This window comes from Ammodytes marinus, assembly GCF_949987685.1.
Source record: "Ammodytes marinus genome assembly, chromosome: 6".
NCBI lineage: Eukaryota > Metazoa > Chordata > Actinopteri > Uranoscopiformes > Ammodytidae > Ammodytes > Ammodytes marinus.
The window spans coordinates 26283786-26305697 of record NC_137235.1 but is presented as its reverse complement, the minus strand read 5'-3'; the positions used below and the strand labels follow the sequence as shown (position 1 = coordinate 26305697).

General features: G+C 44.7%; 3 protein-coding genes across 4 annotated transcripts in view; 1 reads left to right on the top strand and 2 right to left on the bottom strand.

The window, feature by feature from the left end:
* Positions 1-892: 892 nt before the first annotated feature.
* On the top strand, positions 893-15699 carry LOC307251506 (uncharacterized protein; the record flags this gene model as incomplete). The annotated part of the gene is made up of 7 exons (XM_080028874.1): positions 893-1127; positions 9048-9376; positions 9563-9627; positions 9806-9963; positions 10638-11156; positions 11348-12828; positions 13912-15699. 7 exons carry the CDS (start codon positions 893-895, stop codon positions 14596-14598), a joined length of 3474 nt encoding a protein of 1157 aa, XP_079885000.1. The 3' UTR covers positions 14599-15699.
* Positions 2278-4506, bottom strand: ccdc175 (coiled-coil domain containing 175; the record flags this gene model as incomplete). The annotated part of the gene is made up of 1 exon (XM_080029832.1): positions 2278-4506. One exon carries the CDS (start codon positions 4504-4506, stop codon positions 2278-2280), a length of 2229 nt encoding a protein of 742 aa, XP_079885958.1.
* Positions 15700-15964: 265 nt separating the features above from the next.
* LOC307251634 (equilibrative nucleobase transporter 1-like) overlaps positions 15965-21912 on the bottom strand; it is a 39118-nt gene continuing 33170 nt past the window's right edge. For both annotated transcript variants that reach the window (XM_080029013.1, XM_080029012.1), the window contains exons 5-14: positions 21609-21655; positions 21372-21448; positions 21155-21247; positions 20387-20526; positions 20153-20286; positions 18401-18544; positions 17776-17883; positions 17507-17693; positions 16650-16773; positions 15965-16331 (exon numbers count right to left, since the gene is read on the bottom strand). In XM_080029013.1, coding sequence (XP_079885139.1) covers positions 16179-16331; positions 16650-16773; positions 17507-17693; positions 17776-17883; positions 18401-18544; positions 20153-20286; positions 20387-20526; positions 21155-21247; positions 21372-21448; positions 21609-21655 — 1207 coding nt within the window. In that variant the 3' untranslated portion in view covers positions 15965-16178. The remainder of the gene's footprint in view (positions 16332-16649; positions 16774-17506; positions 17694-17775; positions 17884-18400; positions 18545-20152; positions 20287-20386; positions 20527-21154; positions 21248-21371; positions 21449-21608; positions 21656-21912) is intronic.

Below are 21912 nucleotides of genomic sequence, written 5' to 3'. Positions count from 1 at the left end.
ATCTATTTAGCCTTCCCCTTTTTATCGGGGTCAATCATATTTTAAATCATAAAGGATACTTATTTCAATGTAGTAGTAATTCTTATTATTGTTAATGCAACTAAACCCTTTTCCCCACAGTAAATCACCAATGATAGAGGACCATACATAATTTACTGCAGAAGCAGGTGTCACACAATCCAAAGCATTTCTGACGTGTCTGTTACTGCATAGTCTAGAGACTATAGAAGTGGTGTCATTTAAATGTCAGTGATGAGGTATAACTTTTGCAGAGTCATTGACAGAGCTTCATCAGTAGCACAAATACAATATACACTCAGCATGTAGTTTCCCCATCAATCATTTCACTTTGGTAGCTTGTGGAGAGACAGCGGCAAAGAATGTACTGTATATGCTAAATGGGTTTGTTACAACTAATTACTGTGTTTTTAACAAGGAGCTGTGTCACATCTCTGGTAGGCCTATATATGGAGGAGAGGAAAGGACTGCAATGTTATTTTGTGACTCATGTATATATTACTAGAGGACCTTAACCTTACAGAGAACCCCTAGCTGTATTTATTTTTATTTCTATTACTCTGTATCTACACTGTAATGTAAAACAATGTATATTATTGTCTGTTTCCTTGTTAATTGTATAACACTGCGCCAATGTTTATTGTAGGCTATATTTCTGTAATAAACTGGGAGGGGGGGGGGGGGAATAGCAAAAGCCATAGTTTTTGTTTTTCTTTAACACTGGCCCCTCTCACTGTGCTTCTGTCCCGCGAGATTTCCATGTCTCGTGCGGTCAAGCCCCCACAATCCCTAACCATCATGCAATGCGCTCATCAACGCGGCGAGCGAAACTCCATGCGAAACTCCCATGCCGAGGAACCGCAGATCTGCATACATGGCGCGCTCCAAAGTGTGGGATTACTTTACTAAACTTGCTGATAATGCAATCAAATCTAGATGCAATTTATGCCGAAAGCTCGCTTCGTGTAAAGGGGGTTCCACCAGCAACCTCATGAAACACTTAGAACTGCATCATAGTATATACGTGCCGCGATCAAGAGTGTATCACTACAAATGCAAAACTACACCGGCGGGCTCACTGCTTCCAGGCTTCGCCTCGCCAAGTAAAGGTAACACTCGTTGTTGTTTTAAAGATACGTCTGTGGTTATTAAGCACCTCTAATGTATTAATGTATTTACCTAAATAATCCCATAGACCAATTCATTCAAGCAGCAGCCACATTTCTTTTCATGTTCTGTATTCATTTTCATGTTGTTATTTCTTGCCCCAGGTTATGGAGAGTAGTATCAAGAGAGAGTATCGATACGTATTGGCTCAGCTGCTGTACCAAACAATGTATGTAGAATAATTATAGCCGAAGGAAAAGTAGTACATTGTCAAATGTCTGTTATAATACTTTATAAACAAGGTATAGTGGAAACAGTAATTCAACATTTACATTCTACCGGATTAGCCACTGCACAGAAATTGAGAATATAACTAAAGGCGGTAAGAATTAGTAGAAACACTTGCAGATGAGCATGTTGGAGGAAATAACCACAAAAAATGATTGTTAGGCATTGGTCAAAGCTTCGGCTAAGAGCTATTACACTTAAAAGGTGTCCTCTGGAGCTCGTATATCTCCTTTCCTGGTCGTGCGCTGGGTATGTAAACAAAGGGGGCCCACCATACCTAGCAATTTGCCCGTTTACAGAGCTTTGAATTAACACTGGCATTTTTTTCAGCGTACAAAACAGTACGGACAGATAGCAGACCATGATTCACTGATTTTGACAAAAAAAAGTAATCTCCAGAATCGCTGACCCCACCTTTAATCACTGCATTCAAATTGTGATTACAGTGGTTTGAGTTGTGTGTTTAATAAACTAACAGCACGTGGACTTTAAACCGTCTTCGAATAAACCACTTTTTTTTTTCCTCTCTAAAATTTGGGCAGGGCAGAACTTAATACGTCACGGGAAATGTCTACATATAATGATGTGTCATAAGATTTGATTCTACAACTGACGAGACTTTGGCAACATGAAAAGATTACAAATTTTAAAGTCCAGTTAAAAATTAAATTTTAATCATCTCCATGTATTTGTGCATGCATAAATGTATCTATTCATTTTATTTTTTGATGCTATCCTTAGACATGGCTTTGCATCATCTTGTTGCTGTGAGCTTTATTGAAAGGGTTTTCCATAACTTCATATTAAGACATTGAGTATTCTTTGCATACATTTTTATCATTAACACCACCGCTTAGCAGACATTTAACTTTTTGCCACACACTGCTTTTGCACCGTGGACTTATCTCCCAGTCGTTTGCTGAAGTCCAACATCTGACGGTGTAGGAGCGTGTTGACGTTCCCCAGCTGATGTCTCCTGGTCTTCAGATGGTCCAACATGTCGTCCATGGACACCAACAGAAGGCTGTCGCTGGTCTGACACTCCTGAGTCAGCGATATGTCCTCTCGCCACGCTTCCTGTAGGCTGTCAAACATGACCTTTGTGTCCTTCTTGAACGTCTCTATCTCCTGTCTGTACCTGTCTGTGTCTTCCGAAGTTTTGCTAACGTCCTCGGTCAACTGCCGGACGCGGAGGTGCAGCCTGCTGTTCTCCATGTCGACCTGCTCTAGTTTGACGCTGTGGTCGTAGACGCTTATCTCCACGGCCCTCAGCTCTACGGCCTGTTTGTCCAGCTGGTCCAGGTAAGTTCCTCGGAGCATCTCCAGCTCTGCCTTCATGTCCTCTTTGGGCCTCAGCAGGGAGATGGTGTCCTCCTGTAGGTGCTGGATGGACAGCTCCAGAGTGTTCCTCTTCCTCCTCAGGTTGACGGTCATGACTTTCACTGTCTGGTACCTGGTTTCCTCTTGGCTGCAGTCTGCCTCCACCTCCTTCAGCCTCTCCTCTTTCTCCTCCAGCTCCAGCAGCTTCTCCACGTTGTCCCTGGCCACCACCTCAGCACTGGCGATGCACTGCTCTATCTCCTGTTGACATTCAGTCTCTATCCGTTTGTACTCCGCCTCACACTGGGTCACGTGGCTCTGGAGTGAGTCGGGGTCCTGGCTCAGGGGCTGGCGGTGCAGGAGGGCGGCCTGCTCGTCCTGGAGCTCCTGGTATCTCTCCTTGGCGCTGCCTATGTCTGCGCTCATCTCCGCCACATACTCCACCTGCTTCCTCTTGGATTCCTCCAGGAGCGCCTTCAGCCGCAACAACTTCTCCTTAAAAAGGGCGATGTTCTGGATCTCTGTGTTCACGCTGCCGAAGATCTCCTCCTGATTCCTGTCCATCACGCGCTTGGTGATGGTTTCCGTCTCCAGCAGCTCTCCAATCAGCCTGTACATCTCTTTGATCTCCTTCCTCAGCCTGACGATGGAGGCGATGCGCGTCTCCAGCTTCAGCTTGGAGTGCTGCAGCTCCTGAAACACCTGCGAGTGCTCAATCCGCACATCGTTCTCCTCGTCGCACTGGCTCTTGAAGATCTCGTAGATCTGATCCAGGGCGCCTTTGCAGAGCATTCTGGACTCTTGGCCCTCTTCTATTTTACCTTCCATGGCGTCGATTTCCTCTTCGAGAAGCTTGATGGCGGCGCTGAAGGCTTCCACCAACTCGTGAAACTGCTCCTTGAGCTTTTCTCTCTGCTGCTTCAGTTCTCCATGCTTCTTGATCTCCGCCTCCACCTGCTTCTCAGACTGGTCACGAGTCGCCGTCAGCCTCTGCATGTCGTACTCCAGCTTGGACATGTTAAGCGTGAGCTCGCCCAGGTGGTCGTTGACTTCTTTCTTCCTGCCCTCCACTTTCTCCAGCTCTTTCCTGCTCATCCTGATGGCTTGCTTCTTCTGCTTGACCTTCTCGTAGGCCTGGTCCACCTCTCTGGAGAGCTCTTTTTCCTTGGCGTTGAAGGCCTCTCTAGCTAGGGCCATGTCCTGCTGCAGTGCGCTTATGTCCAGTTCGACGGCAGCCACGCGGGCCCTCAGCTCCTCTATCCGCTCCTTCATCTCATCCAGGGCGATCTGCAGGCTGTACTTCAGGTTGATTTGATCATTCAGTTCGGCGACCACCTCTTCATGTATGGCCCTAACCTTCTCTCGGACCGGGCCCAGCAAACTGTTTTGGAGCGAGAGGGCTTCCTGCTCCTTCCTGCTGGCTTCTTGGAGCTGAGAGGCTGCGTTGAGGTCTTTGCGCAGCTGCTCTATCTCCTCGGCGTTGGATGCCCGGGCGGCCACTATGTCTGCCATGATTTCCTGGGTTATTCTTTCTCTTATATTGTTGGTCTGGTGTCTTATCTTGCTGTTTTCTATGGTTACCACTTCTAAGTGTTCGTGAGCAGCACGCCTCTCTGCCTCCAGCTCGGTCACAGCAGCTGTTATCTCTGTCAGGTGGTGGCTGGCCTCAGAGGAGAAAGGTATCCCGTCCTCTTTCAGCTGCTTGTCCAGCTCCTTTAAATGTTCAAGAGCCACCATGACGGCCGGGATGTCGGGTACCAGGCAAGACGCCATTTTAACATGCGTGTGTGTTTTTTTCTTATGTTTTCCTAACCTACTGGGTGCCCTGCGCTCAAATGTGTGCGCTGTTTTACCCAAAGCAAGTTACTACCATCAGTTGTTATTGGGGTCGTCATGGCAACCACTGGCTCCACCACGAAGACGACGGAACGCTACGGAAAGTCAGCGAGGCCAATAAAGCGGTTGCTAATCATAAGCTAAAAGTCAATACGTAAAACCGAGACAATTTTGTCACTGTTGTTTAACTCTTAACACGAGACGAAGTTAAAGTTATGTTTGGACAAGACGAGACAGGCATGAGAGGACGTGTGGCCCTTACCACACTTGCTTGTCGCAACCTCTGTCCTGACAAAGTAGCCTACTGCGACGTAAATGTTGCAAGCTCATCAATTTAGGGTTTAGTACATTCCAGGCAAAGATAGCCACTCCAGCGTTGAGATTTAGGAACTATGTTAGCCTCCTAAAATGTGTGTGTCAGCAGAAAACAAAAGTTAGACTTACCTAATGGCCGAAATGTGATGAGAGTGGCGCTGCACTGTGAAGGGTTACGCGAGCCCCGGAGTTGCCAGGTTTGAACTTTTCACGTAAGTCAGTTCACAAAGCAAGGGCGTGCTTCTCGGTCACCATAGATATAATATACATATAATATACGTATGTCTATGCTCGGTCACTAGTTGGCTGGTGTAATGTCTGCATTTATTTTTTTTTATATTTGGAAAATCTTTCATGTGGAATTTCATTTGGTAGAAAATGGGCTGGCGAGTATTCTGACAATTTTAACCTCTCTCAAAGTGGGATTTGTCTTGTGGTCCACCATTTTACTTTGTAATTTATCAGTATTTTCATGCCAACAGAATGAGCTGCATTTCATATTTGGGACTTTAAACTTTTCGCACATGTGTTGGGATGATTTTACGATATTTGTACTGGCAGTGTGTACCATACGGGTCTTTTATACAATACCTGGCAACCGTGACCCGTCGCAGCTTGTTGTCGTTGGTCCACGAATAAAGACGTAAAAGCATAGAAACAGAGCAAGTAGAAGTTGCACCACAAGGAAATATCAACCATTAACTCATAATTTTTTTTAAAGCCGATTAAAATGTTCACGTGTTTTTGGATCGCAAGTTCTACCACCATTTGTATTGTAGCATTGACCTCATAATATCTCTTATAATACATGTGTATTCTATGGTTTACATTTTAAAGCAGTGTGAATTTCCAAGGGGTGTCCTTTCTATCCGACCTAGCTCTTGCAGCAATGCTACAGCCAGCGGATAGCTGCAGAGAAAGCAGAAGGCGCCACAAAAACATGGATCTTATTTGTAAACCAAGAAGCAAATCTGTCGTTTGGTTGTATTTCGGCTTGAAAGCCGATGAAAAGGGACAACCTTTAAATTCTGGCGAAGCCGTATGTCGTTTATGCCGAAAGATCGTGCTAGCAAAAGGTGGAAATACAACGAATCTTAGAAGTCATCTGAAACGTCGGCACCGTGCAGATTTTTACGATTCCACTTCCTCCACGTCCCCTGGAGCTTTGCTTGACTCTCCAGGTAATTTACCATCAAATGCAGTGTATCTAACGCATGCATCACATCCGAGTCCTGTAGCATTGACTACCTTTGTCTCTAATGGATTCATCCATCCCTTGAAAACAAGATGCAGTTGCATTGAAGCACCATTTCTAAAGTTGCAACGCCACGAGGAGCAGCCACACTGTTTACTTCTGACACAGCATAGAGCTCTTTCCACATTGTACGGTGTGTAGCCTACGTTGGTTTACAAAACATTTAAGGTGGAAGATACGACTGTATTTAGTGGCATGTTTCATTGCACGTATTAATTGTAGTAAACACGTTAAAATAAATCAAAACAATCAAGATAGTTATTCGCAGGATTGGCGTCGTTTGAGTTACACCGACCAGCAGGTATGCGTAGTTCTACGTGAATATTTATTGTAACGGGTGTAATCTAATGTCAAGTTATTGTACATGTTATATTTAGTATAGCTTCCATTGTTACATTTCGCAGCTTTTGTGTTTATTTTCGCCACGTGACAAACATCTTTAAACCCCTAAACATGGTTGTACGCATGCGCAGGGAGAACACTACCCCGCGCGATCGAAACGTAATTCGAAGTTCTCTTGGAGTCTAGTCTACTCTTGTTGCTATGGAATCACTTAACCACTCACTCACACAGTCGATAATAAGAATTGACTTGAGCAGTTGGGTCGGGTTTTGTCATTAAAAATATAAATTGGCATGGGATATGCTGCCATTGTCCCGCTGGAATAATATCGGTCGTAAATAACAGTAAGCGTTGATTGGCCCCCCAGCCAGAGCCGCCATTATAGCCGTTTAAAGTTCTTCAGCTAATAATGGCTAATAGCTATCTAGCACCGTGACTACTCGAGCTGTATCACTCTGCTTTGTTGACATCACGGCCACACATTAACAACCGTGCTTTCTTTATTATTACAAAAAGCTGTGGGAGCTAACAGCTTACATTTTAAACGCAGACCAGATAAACTTTCGTGAACCGTTCGAAACCGTTATGAAAACTGAAGAGGAGATTATTGTGAAAGAAGAGGCTGAGTACCAAGAGGAGGGAGAGATTGAGGTAAATGTCACTGACATTGGGAGACATGCTGCGGTGACAGACTTTGAACTGGACGAGCTGGAAGACGGCTGGGGTGAAATAAATAAGCTGACACAGAAGCAGACGTTATGGGCAATGAACTGCTTCACAGGCTGGGTACACTCCCAGGGTCTAGAGGTGAACCTCAGCACTGTGGAGAAGGCTGAGCTTAACGGGCTGCTGAGACAATTCTATGGGTCAGTGAGAAACGCCAAAGGAGAGCTGTATGGGATTTCTAGTTACATTTCACTGAGATCCGGACTCAACCGTTACTTGAAAGTGCCTCCTATCTGTCGCCACATATGCCTTATGAAAGATGCAGAGTTTGTTGCGGCCAACAAGATTTTCCTGGGAATGGTCAAGAGAATTAGGAAGTCCGGAGTTACCAGAACATCAAACTACCAGGCACTGTCTACTGAGGATATCTGCCTCCTCCTCAGACACTCGCATGTGATGGACACCAGCACTCCAAGGGGACTTTTGAACAAAGTCTGGTTCGACATCCAGGTGCATTTTGGTCGCAGAGGCAAGCAGGCCAACAGGAGTCTAACACTCAATTCATTTGTAATCAGAACTAACCAGAGTCAACTAAAATACTGCACCCTAACCGTTGGCGACGAGGAGCCAAAAATTCGGAATGAGAAAGACCGGTTCATAATGTTAGAGAAGCCAGGCAGCAGATTCTGTCCAATCGCTTCTCTGTTGAAGTACCTTAGCAAGCTTCCTTCAAACCCTACCGCCCTCTACCTGCAACCTAAGAGGGAGCGGCCAGTGCTGACGGAGGAAAATTGGTACAGCAACACCCCACTAGGAGTCAATTATCTGGGTAACATGATGTCTCGCATGAGCAAAGAAGCCGGCACATCCGTCATCTACACCAATCTCTGCTTAAAAAACACACCTTTTCAACTGCTGAGTTGCGCTGATCTGGATGAAAGGAAAATGATCACTATCACATTTCACAGGTAGGCCAGGAGTTTATTCTCCTGTTGACGGCTGCATTTGAACCGACGTTCATCCCATTGCAAACTTTGCGAATGAGTAAAGGTGTCATTTTTACGACAGGGTGGAAAGCTCCCTGCAAAGTCACCAGACACAGTCCCTCTGGGTGCCGACCATGGTGCCCACCTTGGCGCCGGTTCAGCCCAGCCAGATACTGCCAGAGAGCAGTTCAGCTGGCCCAGCACCAGCAGGTCTGCTACCACACAAGGGGGCCACTCATGACAGAAGTTCACTCAAGCACACACTTTCTGCACCACTGCTGCAGTGGATTCATTATCTTAGTGAATATATAATTAGTGAACAGTGTGAATGTCCACAGTCACAATGAATAAATGTGATAATGCAAGACCTAAGGAACATGTTTTTTAATGATGGGGAAACAAAATGAAATTGATCAAAATAAAGTCCAAGGATCTGTTTTTGCTCTAAATAACTAATGAGTAAAATGTTGTGTATTTACTGTCGTTTAAAGGTGGAGTCAGTTATTCTAGAGAATGACTGTTTACAAAATCAGTGAATATCCTCACGGTCCACTGCCTGTACTTTGGCAGTGTGCCACGAAAAAAAAATCTGATTTTACTAATACACAGCCTAGGCTCTGTAAAAGGGTATGCTGCCAGCCCCCTTTGTTTACATACCAGTTTACAGAGCCTAGGCTGTTTATTAACACCTGATTTGTATTTTGCGTGTGCACACAGTACGTTCAGGTAGCTGATTAGTGAGGAGATATTCACTGATTTTTACAAAAAAAAATATTTAGACAACAAACGCTCTCCAGAATCGCTGACTCGACCTTTTTAGTTTTAGTCACATGATGAATAAGGTCTTGTCTCCTCTTTTATAACCCTTATTTGACTCCTTATTCCTTTTTTACTTTTTTTCCGCCTTTCTCCAGGTTTGGATTTGAACAATGACGACTTGTTTGAGGATCTACCCCTTCTCCAGAATGCCTCGAACCAGAACTACGTCCCGGATGCTGTGCTGCCTCCCGGGGAGCCCTGGCTGCTGGGCGGGCCCGGCAGAGCGGAGCTGTCCCTGCCCTCCTGCCTGTGTCTGTGTGCCGACGTGGGCTCGGTAACGCCCGGGGCTGGATCCTCTGGTGACGGGCGGCGGGATGAGAGGAAGGTGTACGCCAAGTGTCACCTTCAGAAGGGCGTCATGTTTGGCCCCTACACCGGAGAGATGTGCAAAGGACTGCCCACCAATCTCAAATACACCTGGGCTGTGAGTAGAACAGATTGAATACACCTAATGATTATGCTGTTCAATATCATAATATGGCTAACAATTGTGCTGTTATGTCCTACATCGCATTTAACATCACAGTAAAAAAAAAAATCCATGAGGTAATTTATGACTTCATATTTAGCATAAAAACATAGCTGACACACACATTGCTCCCGTCTCCAGATCAGGGATGATGCTGCTTTTATCTACGTCGATGCTGCTGACGAAAACAAATCTAACTGGATGAGGTGGGCAGTTTTTACCGATTCATATAACTTTTCCCTCTCAAAGTAGCTCTCTCTCTCCTCCTTTCTCCCTCTTTTATGATAAAGTCTCACATATGTATACTTTTTTGATCTCTGTATTTGTCTGGCAGGGATTGTCTGCACCCACTTACATACCATATGGGTTTTCTCTATGTTCCAGGTTCGTAGCATATACCAGCAGTGAAGAGGATCACAACCTGGTCATCTTCCAGTTCTACCGTCACGTCTACTACAGGGTCACTGAGCCCATCGCAGAGGGAGCCGAGCTCAGGGTCTGGATCGGCAAGGATTATGCCAACCTGCTGGGCATCGGGATGGGTGAGTTCACTCGCTGAATGACAGGGTGACATTTGATAGATGCGGACTTTAAGATCCAGATACGTTTTTCCCTTTTTAAATGAACTTTCGACCAACTAAAGTCTAGGTAAGGCCGTCGGTAATCAATTCCTTGAGTAGCCCTCTTTTAAAAGGAACTCTGTTGGTGAACAATGGCACTTGGGTTTTGGTTTTTGTACCTAGTATATTTTATAATGTTCTTTTTTTCCGTTTATAACATAACATATATATATTTTTTTAAGACCGTTTGTCTGACTTTAAGTCAAGTAAATTGTGACCCGCCTATTTTTTTTAGTTTTTGTTAAGAATAAGTTTTTTGAACTTGTGAAAAAGAAATCATTAATATCATATAGTATCTGACTGTTTTGATTGAGAATAAGCATTGCACATTGGGTAGGTAATATTGCCGTGCACTGTGATTCCTGCAGACAAAACTGTATTGCGTGCTAAAAATACATTTTGAAAAACGAGTACTTGATATACGTGACCCCTCGATCTTAGAATACACTACATGTGCCCATCCCTACTATAGACTTTATGACGGTAAAATCATATTTATGTGTAACTGTTATCCTGAAGGCCTGCTTACTGAAATCTTTGCTTTCTAAAATTGGCCAACATCTCATACGTATACTGTGTTTGTTTGGGACTCACAGCAGGTGACAACTCTAAATGTGAGATTGGAGACAAGGAGACGGCTCTGCGCCTCCTGCAGGACATCCAGATGGTGACGCTCCCAGAGCCCAGTGGCTCCTCCCTCTGGTCGGACCACAGCCAATCACAGAGCCCCATGCCCGTCATCAGCGACGTGGGCACAATGTTATGCCCCGAGGCCGGCAATGATTCAAGCCTGATGTCTAGCCCTGGTTTCCCCCCCTCCTCCCTCATCTCTCACCCCTCCCAGACTGCTTATATGGCTGAAAAGTACGATTTTCTCCCTGGAACTGAGAGACTGGTGAGTAACCCCACGGCATCCCAGAACAGCCCGTGGTTCTTCTACGGGTTTGAGCCGGACCCGACCGGTCGTCCCCTGGACCGGAGCACTGCGGTGTGTAAGCTGTGTGGGGAGCATGTGGGCTGTGCAGGAGGAATACCTGATATCCAAAGCCATCTGACCAACAAGCACCACATCAAGCCACGGGACAGTAACAAAGAGCGGAGTCTGATGACATTAGGTAACTATTACCGTCTACTGTCAGTTTGCTTTGCACAATTTTATTTAAATTTTCTTCAAACAGGTAATCTCATTGAGACATGGGTTCTCATTCTCAAGACAGTAACAACAGTACACCGTAAAGATTAAGACAAAGCAGCCCTTTTGAAACTCATTTGTTGATTTAGTTGTTTTTTTCCCCCCCCACAAAAGGTCAACAACGCTCCCAGTTATTGATGGCGAACTCATTTAGCTGCATGCCGGTCACTACACCGCCCCCGCTGGTGTTGTCTCCTGCAGTGACTGATGCCATCGCCAACTTCCTCATCCGGGATCTGCAGCCCACAGTCCTGGTGGAAGGAGAAGGCTTCAAACAGCTGATCCACACCCTGCTGCCCTCCTACAAAGAGAGGCCCTCTCCTTCTCAGCTGGAGAACCTCTTAAAGGAACACCACGCCAAAGGCAAGCTCGCCCTGGCCCAGCTGCTCAGGAGGAAAACCGCCAACGAGGACAAGTCAGACTACACTGCCCCCATCGAGTGTGAGCCCCGGGGCCGCGGGCGACCTGCGGGGCCCTGGAAGGAAGTCACTCACTTTGTCACTCTGAGCGCCGACGTTTGGCTGCACAGCTGGCATGGCGACACGGAGAGGTATCTCACCCTCTGGGCACATTACATAGACCACCAGTTTCGCTTTCAGAACATGGCCCTGGGAACCCAACGGCTGACCGAGAGCGGTGCGGAAGACTACAGCCTCAAAGCAGTGGAGGCTCAGGTGAGAGAGATGGCCCAGGAGTGGTGGATCGCCCAGCCCAATCTGGTCCTGCTGGGAGGGGAGGGGAGGAACAAGATGAAGCTGAGTCCTAAGAAGAGCAGCAAAGGTGGAGGAGAATCTGTTCCACACCCCAACTCCACTACATTCCTGGAGAGGGACGACTCGGAGTCCCCCGAGGGATCGCGCGGCTCGGAGCACGTACATTCCATCGAGGGACCGGCGTACGTTCCATGTTTCTTCAGCGCCGTGCAAGAGTGCATCGAGGAAGTGATGTCACACCCTGTCATCTCAAAGACCCTGGGCCAGTTTCAGGGCATTCTCTCAGCCCTGTTCCTGCCTAGCGCACAAAGCAAAGGCTCCTATCAGCACCATGGTCTCTTCCAGACGCTGACCAAACAAGAGCGGGCTGAGTTGAAGTCCTGGGCTCACCGCCCGCAAACGTGGAATAAGCTGTACCCTCTACTGAGCGTGCTCGTCAAACACAAAATCCATTTCTGCGATGTGATTAAAGAGATTAAAGAAGAGGGCTTGTCTAAAGAAGACCCCGCTTCAGAGTCCAGTTTGTCAGACGGCTTTCCAGCAAACTCGGCCTCCAGCACGTCCTCAATAGGCGGGATCCTGCGAGCTGAATGGAGGGTTCTGGAGGAGCTGTGTCAGGTCCTCAGACCTCTGGACGTGGCGTGTCGAACCCTGGCCAAAGAGGCGTTCCCCCGTCTGTCCCTCATCAAACCCATTCTGACCGGCCTGCTCTCTCGCCACCTGGTCGCACGCAACGGAGAGTCCTCCATCCTGAAGGAGGTCAAGAGGATGATGCGCCGCAACTTGGCCAGTTGTTACGACAACCCCGCTGTCAACAAGGTGCTGTGCATGGCGTGTGCCCTCGACCCTCAGTTCAGCGGGCTGGGTTTCATGGAGGAGAAGGTGAGTCGCAAAGTTCAAATGCAGGGAATCGACTCCTCTTAAACCCCGCCCCCACTTAGTTAGCTAAGATAAGATAAGAAGATAAGAAAAACTTTATTGTCTGTCACAATTGACAGAAATTCATCTTTGACAGGGCAGGTTCAATGTACACAAAATAAATAAATACATACAAAACAGAGAGTCCCAAACAATGACAATAAATAAATACCAACAAATGCAAGCAGTGCAAAGGGGTGACTGAGTGGAGTGAAATATGTTGCCTATTTGTGACTGTTCAGTGTGGTGATGGCAGTGGGGATAAAAGATTTTTTGTAGGTGTTTTTCCGTGCCAACGGGACCCTGTAGCGTCGACCTGATGGCAGTAAATCAAAGGATTGGTGGAGGGGGTGGGTGGGGTCCTGTGTGATTGTATTGGCTTTCCTGAGTACTGACCGGGTGTACAGTTGTGGTAGGGGGGTTTGGGGAGAGCCAATTATTTACTTTACTGCGCCTGTCAAGCTTCTTGTATTAGAGTAGACAACTATGGTGGCCCAGGAGTGCAAATCGAAACGGCAACTAGGTAAACACAACATAACAGAAAATAAGACCTTTCACAAAAAAATTAGATTTCTGTTATGTTGTGTTGTGATTTGTTGTTGTGAATTCCTATTTGCTGTTTCGATTTCTCACATCCGGGCCACCGTGACGAACCCATTTGAATCCATCCTCCCACTGCTCTTTACGTTTTTGGTTTTGGTAAAGCTAAAAAGAAATGGCACCACCCCCCACCCCCTCCCAAGTTGCACGATTGTTTGTATTGTTGGATAATTCCTGTTTGAGGAGTGGGTTTGAAGAAAAGGCATGATTTATAGATAGCAACTATTGTTGGCAATTGTTTGCGACCTTCAAGTACTTGCACAGTACAGATTACCGAGTGTCTGCATCGAAAATGACTTTTTGATGATACCCTACTGGACAAAGCCCTAAGTTCCAAAAACATTTTATGTTACTTGACTGAAATACTGGTTGCAGTGATCTGTGTAACGAGGGATACTCTGGAACACACATTAAATGTCTTGTTTGTGATCTCTTTTTTTTTTCAAGGAGCAAACAGCCACCTTTGATTGGCTGAAGAAAGAGGCTCTGAGGATCGTGAAGGAGGACAAGAGGAGAAGCCAATGCAAAGCAAAGCAAAGCCAGCGCAAGAGAAGCACCTCTCCTGAGTCTCTAGAGGCAGACAACGACTTCCTGCGCAGGAGCAAGCGCATCAAGGAATCCAGACCAATCAACTTCAGAGAGCTGGAGAACTACGGCGAGGACATCGATGAGAGCGAGTATGGAGATGAAGAGAACAGTGATTTAGAAGAGGTGGAGGAGGTGGCTGAACCCAGCTCCCAGGCCAGTCTCTCTGGTATGGAGTTCCTATTGGGCGACCTGTTTAGCTCCGCCCCTAAGAGTCGGCAGAGCTCTGTGGAGGAGTCCCTAGACATAGAGATGTCTTCCTTCAGAGCAGACAAGGGGGCGTCTCTGGGCGTGGAGCCGCTCCAGTGGTGGAGGACCAAGGAGGTGCAGTTCCCTCTGTTGGCCACGGTGGCCAGGGCGTACCTGGCTGCACCGGCCGTGTCGGGGAACGCTGCACAGGACTTTGTGCTTGAAGGAGCGGGGGCCACGGCCTGGAAGAGGGCCCACATTCCACCAGAGAGCCTGGACTCGCTCCTGTTTCTGCACCACAACCACATGCCGGCAGCTAGGAACAACGACAAGAACGGTGGGGTCGAGAAGCTCCCATAAAACACAGTCAAAACATTCCTTTTCCACAATCTCTGAGTTTAAAGGGATAGTTCAGTTTTTGTTCAAAGTGGGGTTGTATGAGGTGCTTATGCAGAGTTAGTCTGTTACCTTATGGAGATGGCGGTCAGCGCAGTCATTTTGAAGGAGTCAGGGGGAGCGACGTTGTAGCAGAAGACAGCATTGTGATGTGGCAGAGAAGGCCATTAGAACAACTTTGGCTTGTACTAAATGCTTCAAAAGATCCAGGCCTAAGCACCGTTGCTACTTGCCAATATGTCACCACATCTTTATACGCACAGGTTTGATGTTTGGTGTGTATTTGTATCCCATTGTTTTAGAATATTTTCATCCGGGCCAAATTTGCAGCAAACATTCCACTTCCACAGTCTACTTGGATGCAGTAGACACACATAAACGTATTAAATAAATGCAAGTCAGAAAGAGATTCACTGTTTGGGTCAAAGAGGATCCCTCCACCATCTGTATCCACCCTTACATGTGCATTATATAGGACGTGTAAAAGTAACTTTAAAGATGCATTTTCCCCAAAAGAAACGGAGGTGGGATTTGTGTAATTTCCGAGAGACTTTAGAGAAGAAAAAGACAAAGAAAGCCAGTTTTGTACTGTATATAGTTTGGACGGTTACACCACAGATCTACATTTAACTGTGTTGTATGTTTTTAAGTACCATTTAGCACCTTGTGCCTTTCCTCTTATGGATATAATCAGTAAGTATACCAAATTTTAAATAGTTTTTCTTTGTGCTAGTTACTAACAAATAAGTATGTAGTATGTTTGTAGATTGTCTGTCAAAACAAACTCCTCCATGGTAGTATTGTATGGAACTACTACCATATGCCTTTTTATTGATGCTGCTTTTTTAGAAGGAATATAATGAGTTTATGTTCCAACTAATCACGAAACTTTCTAGTGAAACCTAAAATGTAAAAAAAGAATATGAGATACCTTTTCTGCTCAACACTGTACACTGTTAACACTTTGGATGAAGCTCATTGACACAATGTCTGTATTGTCTATAAGACTGTGATGTTTGTACTCATGTACATGCATAAGAATGATATCTTACTGTATTGTAAACATACCTGTCACACATACCTTTTTTTAAATAAAATATATTACCATTTCAGCTGGTCATGTACTAATTGAATCATGAGTGATATATTGCATATAAACTTAGCATACGGTATAGTCCTTTGTGTGTAGCCCACTCTACATTATGGTTCATATAAAACATACACATGTAGTAGACTCAAGTAATACAGCATATAACGCTCAGAAACTTTAGTAAAGTCACAAACTTTCACATAACACTTTATTTAGTAACCTATGAACATGTTTGGATTGTACAAAATATAAAACAACATATTTACCTGTTCTCAAAAGCATTGAAAACATTTGACATATCAGTGCACTTTTGATTTTAAAAAAAAACTAAATTACAACATACTGTAAACTATCATCTATGTAAAAATCACAAGTTAGAAGAGGTAGAAAAAAAATTACTTGACAACCTGAAAAGTAAAACTTCTAGATAACTTGTATAAATGGTCCTTGTTAACTATAATTTGACTTCAACCATTTTGGAAGCGGTTGCCATCTCCGTGTGTGCGTGCTCCTCTCTGTTGCGCCGGGCTACTTTCCTGCAGTGGAAGAAGACGTAGGCAGGATGGATGAACACCAGCAGCGTGAGGAGGTTCAGAGCAATGTCCACCTGTGACAGGTACAAGCAACAGATATCCATTCATCTCCAGTCAGCTTATGTATCACACTACTCAGTTTAGTGTAAAATATACTGTATGTGGACATTTTGACATTGGCTGTGTATCAATATCCATTCTTCCGTGCTGTTTAGTATGCTGTAGTAAGCTGTTGTATTTCACTGAACACTGCACTGGCAAAAAAAATAAAAGAAGAAGATTGTTGGTGTTCATGCGCCCTCTACCTAAATGTGTCCACCAAAAGGATTTTATATTAACCCTGTGTTTATTTTTTCAAAGGTACTTTTTTTTAAACCTTCTTGAGCACTTACGTAAAAGGGATCTCCGCCCAGAGTTCCTTTGACCAGGGCGAAGCAGGGGTACTGCAGCAGAGAGACAACAGCAGAGAGGGCCATGACCAGGCCAAACAGCTTCCCAAAGTGACACGCTGGAAAACTGAGAGAGGGAGAGTCAATGACTTGGTGTCCATCCAACACGCTAAATCTAAAACAATGTAAGTCTTAAGCATTGGAAGAAGCCAAGATATTCTGGCTTTTATTTCCAAGTATTGGTCAAGGTCCAAAGATCCTGGATCCTACAATTCCCAAAATGCAACTAAAACGCTTATTTCTGGCTATGCTTTCTGTCAACCAACCCTATCTGGTTATAATGTATTAGAGTCAGGCTTTTCTGTAAAAACTGTGTTGTAAGGTATTTCGCCAGTAGCCAAGTGCGTGCCTGCACTGGCTACTCACGTAATGACAATGAACTCTGCATAAAGGAAGGAGCGATTAAGGACTTGTAGAACAAAGGCGAGGTTCTGCTTTTTGTCTTTGATTGTCACAAATATTTTTATTTAATTTATACATTTTACCCCATAACCACATCATGTTTTCACAGTATCATTCTGTAGTGTCTGCTCCTCATGAACCTGCAACTCAGGCAGCAACTTCTTTAAAGGGCTACTCTAGCAATTTAGCAAAAAAAGAATATTCAAAATCCTAAGCATTGGAGGTCGAGATATCAAGCTCTAAAGATCCTGGATACTACAATTCCCAAAATGCAACTCAAACCCATCTTTCTGCCGACCAACCCAGTCTGGTAACTATGCATCAGGCTCAGGCTTTTTCTGTTTTTAGGTATATTTTTCATGTGTCTTTGTGTGTGTGCGCGCCCGGCGGCTACTCACGCAATGCTAATGAAGGCAGCGTTCCCCCCGTAGAGGAATGAGCGATTGAGCACTTGCAGTATAAAGGTGAGGTACTGCAGAGGGAGGACAGAGATGGAGGCGCACACAGAGAACAGCACGCACTGCAGGGAGGTCAGGAACAGAGACAGACTGGAGGAGCGCAGGTCCGCCTCGCGCTCCGTTTCCCCTACGGAACGAATAATGGTTAAGCTAATAGGACTGTTTGGACATACTAACACATGCAGTCACAGCACCAGTCATTCAGTTACCAGGAGCACGGGGCTTTCCCTTGTGCCTGTCCATGATGAGTCCGTTCCAGGGAGCACACAGCACTCCACACAGCTGGGTAATGGCAAACGCGTTGATGTACCGACTGACTGATGCAGATACAGTGTGAAGGAAAAGAGCCACAGAGAGACACAAAAGAAACAACACATGAGATGAGGGTTGGATTGTGACAAGGATGAGAGGGAATTGAAAATGGAGAAGTTAATAGTGTTAGTAATTACAAAAACACTGCCGGCGCATCTACGTGCAGAGGTAAGCCTTCAGTGATCACGCATGGATTTAATACCTTATGAGGGTACGGCAAGGTTTTTTTCTCAGCAGTAGATTCAACAACAAACTAAAACTTTTCTTGGGCGCTTGTTGGGATTTTTCTGATCCTCCTGCACCAGAATCAGTGGGTGAACATCGGTTTGTACTGTATACGCTGCCATACTGAGAAACGCAGAGAGAGTTTTGTGGAGTTGATAGGCTTAATCCACTTTGTGTCAACTTGTCTGGCATTGGCTTGAATGTAACCGTCATTCATTTACAATAAAAAAATAAATGATGCGCTTTAGCTTTAATAAATGTGACACAAGAGAGTCAGAGACTATTACAATGACTTACCTAGGTCGGGGTCATCGTTGGCCAGCCGGCTGAGCATAGAGTTGAGGGTGCCAATGAAGAGGTAGTGCCTCAGCTGCATTATGGACAACCACAACAAGTGTCCAAGGAAGAACCAGGACAGCACACAGCTCCGGAAACTCGCCACTAAACACGGGGAAATTGAACTACACGTCAGGAGCGAGAGATTTGATCAGATTAGATTCAAAATGTATAGTATTTCACAACGGGTGGTACAGGTATATGTGCCTTATGTATGTGTTTTTAATATGAACAGTATGTGCTTGTATGTTTTTTAATGTGGCTATGGATCATATTTGTTTTTAATGACTGTTTAAAGCCCCTCTAGGGAAGGGAATTGGAAATTAACAGTAGCTTTAGGTAAATGCAGTGATGCTATACATTGGAGATTTCTTGTTCAAGTGTCTATGTGGTAGCATCTGTCCCTATTAAACCTGCAGTGTGTAGAATTGTGGGTTTTATTTCCTAGCAGATTTTGTAGAAAATAATTATAATATCCATAAGTATGTTTAATTTAGTGCATAATAGCTGAATTTTTTTTTTTATAATTATTATTTTTTTCTTCCTTAGAAAGGGTCTCATATATGTCCATATTTCTCCATACTTTAGACCTAGGCCTTGTCACCGCCATTTTGGAAGTGTCATAGTTGGAATGTCATCAGGTGCATTGTTTAAAATTTAGAATTGTTCTTGTCCTTGAAGGCCACTGTAGCTTCTGTTATTATTCGAAAGGGGTGGGGTTACCCAGGGAGCGTTGCATTCTAGAACTTTCTAGAACTTACTTGATGATGTCATATTACACACTGCACCTTTAAGTAAACATGAAATGGAATGAGAGTGGCAGTATTTAATAGTGAGATGTGCCTTGAAGTCAAATACATTTACTTATATCTATTTCAGATATTTAGAAATATTCGAAGGAATAGTTCGACTCTAAATTAAAGCTGGGGTGGAGGATTTGGGGAGAAAATGGCAGTTGGGATAGACATTGTGGGGGGAGACTGGCCAGACTAAGGGCCCACTCACACTAGGGCCGTTTGCCTGTTCCGTGCTGCAGGAAGATTCAGCACGACTGAATCTTGCAGACAGCACCCTACTGTTCTCTGACTAGCCTGCCCCTCCCACGTTTACAATAACAATTCATGCATATTAGGAACTGTCTGCCTCTCAGCCTGTCTCTCCTGTAACGTAATTTAGATATCAATGTATGTATATTTGAGCTGTCTGCCTCGCCTCCTTAAATACATGATGATTTTAAAGAAGGGGGCTTCACTCTTTGCAAAGATACCCTGTTGTATTGCAACCAGTGAAGACCTCCGGAGAATCCTTGCTATTCTGAAATAAACCTTTTTGCAACAAACGTATCATTCTGCTTTATCTCAGACAACATTCAAATCCAAATACCTCAACTGCTCCACTTGTTTTCTTTGGTCCCTCCCCTATGGTCCCTCCCTGACAAAAGTTGTGCCAAAGTGAATGGACAGTCCCAACAGCCAATAAGAAAAGAGAATCGGAGCCTTGCTCTGATTGGTCAAAGTGTCAGCTCATGTTAACTTTGACCAATCAGAAATCATAAATTGCAATGGGTGTTTAACTGTTGTTCCTTTCAAACTTAGCTCAACATTCTTCAAGTCCCACTTGATTTGCGTGCAGCTTCATCGATCAACTACGTTATCCACACCTGACAATGTGAATGTGACGGTGATTTCAACAATGAGGACATACTGTATGTACCTTTTCCTGAGTCTTTGGCCTCTGTGCCTTCCTCTGGTGCTGATGGCACATTATCCTGTGAGACTGTCATCCCCCCCTCCTGCATCTTCTCAAACTCCTCTACGTCGTATGTGTTGGTCTCTCCACAATTCAATCTGTACTAGGTGAAAAAACAATGTCATGTCTCGTCCGTGAAGATGGTCATTATGACATTATAATACAGTGGCTGCTTTAAAGACAGGCTAATGCTCTGACCCATAGGTGTAGTGTTGAGGCACAGGGTAAGGGATGTGTGTTCTGGGCATCAGCAGGAAGGTTCTCCCCACGTGTATGATGCTGCAGAAGGACAAGAAGAGGAAGGAGGAGCGGAGACTGATTCCCTGTTCATGCACAACCTGGAACACAGAGGAAAAGCTCTCGGTTAAACCTTAAGGAGGTGGGTAGAAGCTATTTTGTAGGAGCAGATGTTTATATGCTGCTAGGGATAAGGAAGGAGGAAAGTGGGAAAAGCTTTCTAGGTAGGACCAAGCCACTTGGGATGGTGGTGCATGGGTCTTTGGAGGCAAAGAACCTAACTTAAGCTAAACTTTATTCAACCAAGAAACTTCTTTAAAACAAAAATATATTTATTGTTTGTTGGGTATATGTATCCTATTTCATCTTGGAACCTAAAAATAGTATAAGTGGTTTTTTAGTGGTTTTTAGCCTTTAAAAGGTCAAGCAAACAATCGTTCGATCGCTATGTATCAATGAGAAAGCTAACCAAGATAACGTGAAATTGTCTTCTCAGCTATGCCAGGACCTGCACATAAAGCAGGGTGCCAAAAAAAGGAAAGAGAAGAAAAGCAGTAAACTGGCCAGGGCTATTGACCCACATCATGACGTTTTCACCTTTTTTTTAATTAGTAATGCCCATTGACTGGATGTTTTCATGGGCCAGGTCATACATTTGTGTGAGTGGGCCTGTCGGCTGCCAAAGTAAAGCGTTATGATGGCTACGCTGACATGGCTGCACTCTTTTACCTTGATGATGAGAAAGACAGCAGAAGAAGAGTCAAAGGCTCCATTGTAGAGGGTGATGATGGTGGAACGACGAGCAGCGAACAGGTTGCCCACCTTCCCCCACACACACACACAGATACACAATGTATAGTTATAGGTTATTGGAGAGGTGATCAAAGGTGATAGAAATTTAATTTATTTTTGACATACAGCATGTTTCTGTGCTAAGAGAATGCACCTGCATGTTAGTCAGGAGGAGCAGAATTCCTCCCACGGCGATGCAGGACAAGGCAGGAAAAAGCAGCACTGAAAACGCTACATGACAACACAGAAGGGAAATAACTTAGGCTAAATTAGTGTATGTTTTAAAGTCCACCACAGGAACAGGGTAGGCTAAAATTGTATAGAGGATGGAAGCAGGATTTTTACTATATTATTGTATGTATAATGTGAATGTTTGTGTGTGTGCACCTACCCGCACTGGAGAAGGCCATAAGAATGGTTCCAGTAGTGTACAAAGTTCTGGAGAAGGGAACATATGACTGAACATGATGCATTTGGTTTTACTTATTCATTTCAATATTTCATATAAAAAGAAGTAAATGAGTACTGGTAATACCACCCTGTTACCCAACCCCCGGTACCTTTGCCAGGTCTTGTTCGACTTGTCTTGGAAATGATTCATAGTTGCATAGTAAATATTGCAAAAAAAAATGCTATTGAGACCGATCATTTGAGGGTCAAATGGGATCAGACTTAAATAAAGTGGAATACAGTTC